The 4,041-nt window shown below is 51.6% G+C and overlaps 1 protein-coding gene across 1 annotated transcript in view; it reads left to right on the top strand.

The window, feature by feature from the left end:
- The window catches only part of MOGAT3 (monoacylglycerol O-acyltransferase 3), a 14,117-nt gene extending 11,898 nt beyond the window's left edge, over positions 1 to 2,219 (top strand). The window contains exon 7 of the mRNA XM_018566672.1: positions 1,964 to 2,219. Within this exon, the coding sequence (XP_018422174.1) occupies positions 1,964 to 2,118 (155 nt within the window). The 3' untranslated portion in view covers positions 2,119 to 2,219. The remainder of the gene's footprint in view (positions 1 to 1,963) is intronic.
- The last annotated feature ends 1,822 nt before the right edge of the window (positions 2,220 to 4,041 follow it).

Below are 4,041 nucleotides of genomic sequence, written 5' to 3'. Positions count from 1 at the left end.
CCTGATGGGCATAGTTCTTTAAATCTGCATTGCTAGTAGATTTTCCCTATCCCCTCTGAACTCTTACAGTGAACCTGTGTCCAGGCTATTACAAGCACAAGCAGTAAGTGAGCTTAAAAACAAGCTCTCACTGGCCTCTTTAGCTACATGTACTGTGGAGCAATTAATTATCAATGTTAAGAGCTGAAGCACCAGAAGATTTCCAAATTATTTCCTCTGCAGCTCAGCTCTCGCTGCTCTTCCCTTCCTCCTGTGACATAGCTGCCCATCTCCCCTGCACACACTTCCATCCGTGACTCGGGAACCTTGTTTTCTCTTTCCATTAGTGACCCTGCAACTCGGCTCACCCATTTCCCCCTTCCAGCCATGACTCAGAAGTCAAGCTCCCACTGCCCTGTCCCTCCCATCAGTGACTCAGCAGCTCAGTTCCACTCTTCCAACCTTCCAGCAATAACTCTGCAGCTCAGCTTCCTCAGCTACCTCTCTCAACATTGACTCTGCAGCTCAGCTCCCACTGCTCTTGTCTTGATTACTTGGGTCACGGACAACAATAAAAAGTCTATTTACTCTCCCCGCGTCTATCCAAAACGGCAGCAACAAACAGATTTTGACAGGGGTTGGGTTTAACAAGAAGATACCTTTGGGCCGGGGGGGTGGGGGCAGACTACATTTGGAGGCACATTAGTGAATTTAGAGGACTCTGCAGCTCACATTGGAGGCTGGTCCTCAGCAATAGTGGAGTAATGTGAATTGATGGCTGCCAGTCACATTTAGATGTGAACAAGGAGTTTACTGACTCTGCCACTCCTGGGAGAGAGGGTCAGGGCATGCAGCACTCCTGGGAGAGAGGGTTAGGGCATGCAACACTCCTGGGAGAGAGGGTCGGGGCATGCAACACTCCTGGGAGAGAGGGTTAGGTCATGCAGCACTCCTGGGAGAGAGGATCGGGGCATGCAACACCCCTGGGAGAGAGGGTTAGGGCACGCAACACTCCTGGGAGAGAGGGCTAGGCATGCAACACTCCTGGGAGAGAGGGTCAGGGGCACGCAACACTCCTGGGAGAGAGGGCTAGGTTACGGAACACTCCTGGGAGAGAGGGCTAGGCATGCAACACTCCTGGGAGAGAGGGTCAGGGGCACGCAACACTCCTGGGAGAGAGGGTTAGGGGCACGCAACACTCCTGGGAGAGCGGGTTAAGGCATGCAACACTCCTGGGAGAGAGGGCTATGGCATGCAGCACTCCTGGGAGAGAGGATTAGGGAACAGGACACCCATGGACACCAGAAAAGAGAGACAAAAAGTACCTACAAGCCTTCAGAGATAGAGACCCCTCAGACCGGCCCGGCATCCTGTGACATCAGCTCCTGGCCATAAGATACTGGATGGTTCCGCTGCTAAATCTTGGGGGAAAATTCACCATACTTCAGTCAAGACCAAGCTTCTGCCAGCTTCTCGGGGACCTCATTTAGGGTGAAGTTCCTCCATGGTGGACCTCATTTATGGTGAAGTTCCTCCATGGTATGTCAATCCCCAAGCTCAAGTTACTAGGTCTTGAACCCAGACCTTGGTTTGAACACATGGTCACCCTCCTCAGGCACCAGGCCTAGGAGGATCAGACATACAACTGGAGCCCTCCATTTGGCAGTAGGCCTGGGGGAAGACTGACTGAGGGAGGTCACTCCTGAATATCTATACCTTCTTCCAGCCTGCACCACTGGCAATAAACCTCCTAGTGGTTGGCCAGGAACACTGCAAATGGCAGGAAGAAGCAACAAGGACCAGAGCCAGAGAGACTTCATAAAGCCAATCTATCAATCAGACTCAGGCTGACTACAGCCTGACAACATCTATAGACTTGTGCTGGGGGCAGAGTGGCTACACATGCATACACATAACATGATGCTAGGTCCACTTTAAGGCAAGATTTGTTCCCCTTTAAGTCTTTAGCTACTCTTCATTGCAGTGGGAAGACCGATCCGTGTGCCGCATTGTCCCGTCCCGTCAGAGGAAGAAGTGTCACATTATCACCAACTCTACATAGAGGGACTGAAGCAGGTCTTCGATGACTTCAAGGTGTCTTCTGGACTCTCGGCTAGTGATGTTCTACAGATCATCTGACCTGCTTTTAGACAGCATCTGGCTCTCCATCTACTACAATACTGTACAAGGCAGTGTGCCACGGACATTCTGGCACTCATAATTCCACAGTTCCTAGCATGCATGCCTGTAAGGATGACTAAACCCCAAATTTGTATTTTCACTTAGGGATGGATGCTGTTGGCTTAAACCGGTTGACTTGTCTTCTGCTCATGTAGGCTTGCCCAGCAACTCACATACCTGGTATTTCCATGTAGAAAGTATCATGTGACTCACTCTATTTCCTTCCAAGGGATAGTACGCATGCTTGATAATTGGCCACTCAGGTACCCGGCACTGTCACATGGAAGCTGGGAGAGAGTCGCCATCTCGGGGTAAGCTCCAAGTCATGAGTTTAAGCTTACATAAGGCTTCCTCCCTTCACTCCTGGCAGCCATTTGGAGTGGAGGAGAAATAAAGGGAAAGTACGGTATAAGCGGATCTGGGTGGCGACATTAAAGTGAACCTGTTGCTTTGCTCCGCCTTGCCTGGCCAAAGAACAGGTTACCTCAAAACTGAAGTCCGGGCTAAACAAGTACTGTATTGTCTAAATACAAAAATTGTGTGTATTCTTCCTTGGAATCTTGGTGAGCTTTCTCTATTTCTTCCAGATCTGTGCAGTAATACAGGGTGAGACTTGGAGCTTCATGTAATAAAGACCAGTTGCTGCTGCTCTCCCTCCTTGTGCAGGGTGACTAGTCTTGTCTCCGCCCCCTCCAGTAATAAAGACTGGTCACTGCTGCTCTCTTTCCTTGTGCAGGGTGACTGGTCTTGTCTCCGCCCCCCTCCTGTAATAAAGGCCGGTCACTGCTGCTCTATCTCCTTGTCAAGGTGACTGGTCTTGCCTGCGCCCCCTCCTGTAATAAAGACCGGTCACTGCTGCTCTCTCACCTTGTGAAGGTGACTGGTCTTGTCTCCACCCCCTTATGTAATAAAGACCGCTCACTGCTGCTCTCTCTCTCCTTGTGAAGGTGGCTGGTCTTGTCTCCGCCCCCTCTTGTAGTTTTCTGCAGGCAGTCTGTAGTGGGTGGACCTGTTGGGCCCCTCCCACAGCTCTGCCCTCTGCACAGGTTATACGCAGCACAATGATGATGTCACACACATTTTAACAAGGAGTTACCGGTATTTGGATTTGCAAAGGCATTTGGTGCACACAAAGTGGATTTATGCCCTTTGCGGTTATTCTGTATCAGTGGCGACTCTAGGAACAATATGTAGGGGGGGCACATAAGATACAACAGTCAAATCTGGGGGGGCACTAATAATTTTCACTGCATGTCGCAACCGCTTGGCACCGATGAGCTGATTTAATTGCGGATGGCATCGGCACCCCGCGTTTGCGACATTTAGTCCAACGCCGCCCACAATCCCACATACCGCAACCGCCGGGCGCCGATGCCATTCGCAATTTAATCAGCTCTCGACGTCCGGCAGTTGTGGAATACAGCATGGACTGACTGGCAACCTTTAGCCCAGGGGGCAAGTACAACCCAGAGGCCCATGATAACTTAGCCCACCCTCCAGCTCTGCCTCTTCCCCCCGCCCCTGCCTGACACTTTTAGCATCCATGTTACACTAGTGTGTGGTCGGGTGATGTGAGGACTAGTGATGGGCTCGGGCGTGTTCGCAACTCCACGTGCCGAGCCCACCAGGATTGGCGCAGGGCCAATCACAGGTACTGAGACATTATCCCAGTCCACAGCTGCAGAGATCGGAATTTGTCTCAGTGCCTTTGATTGGCGCTGTCACCTTCCTGGCGGGCTCGGCACATGGAGCTGCGAACACGCCGAGCCCATCACTAGTGAGGACTCCTAGTAAGTCCATAAAAGGGGTGACTGGCTGGGGGATGGTGTTCTCCTCCCACTGGGCTCCCTACCTGGTTCTGGCCTTACTCCGCTCCATGTC

This window comes from Nanorana parkeri, unplaced genomic scaffold, assembly GCF_000935625.1.
Source record: "Nanorana parkeri isolate BGI_ZX_2015 unplaced genomic scaffold, ASM93562v1 scaffold968, whole genome shotgun sequence".
NCBI classification, from domain to species: Eukaryota; Metazoa; Chordata; class Amphibia; order Anura; family Dicroglossidae; genus Nanorana; species Nanorana parkeri.
Note: the sequence above shows the minus strand (reverse complement) of the source record. Positions and strands in the feature narration are given on the sequence as shown.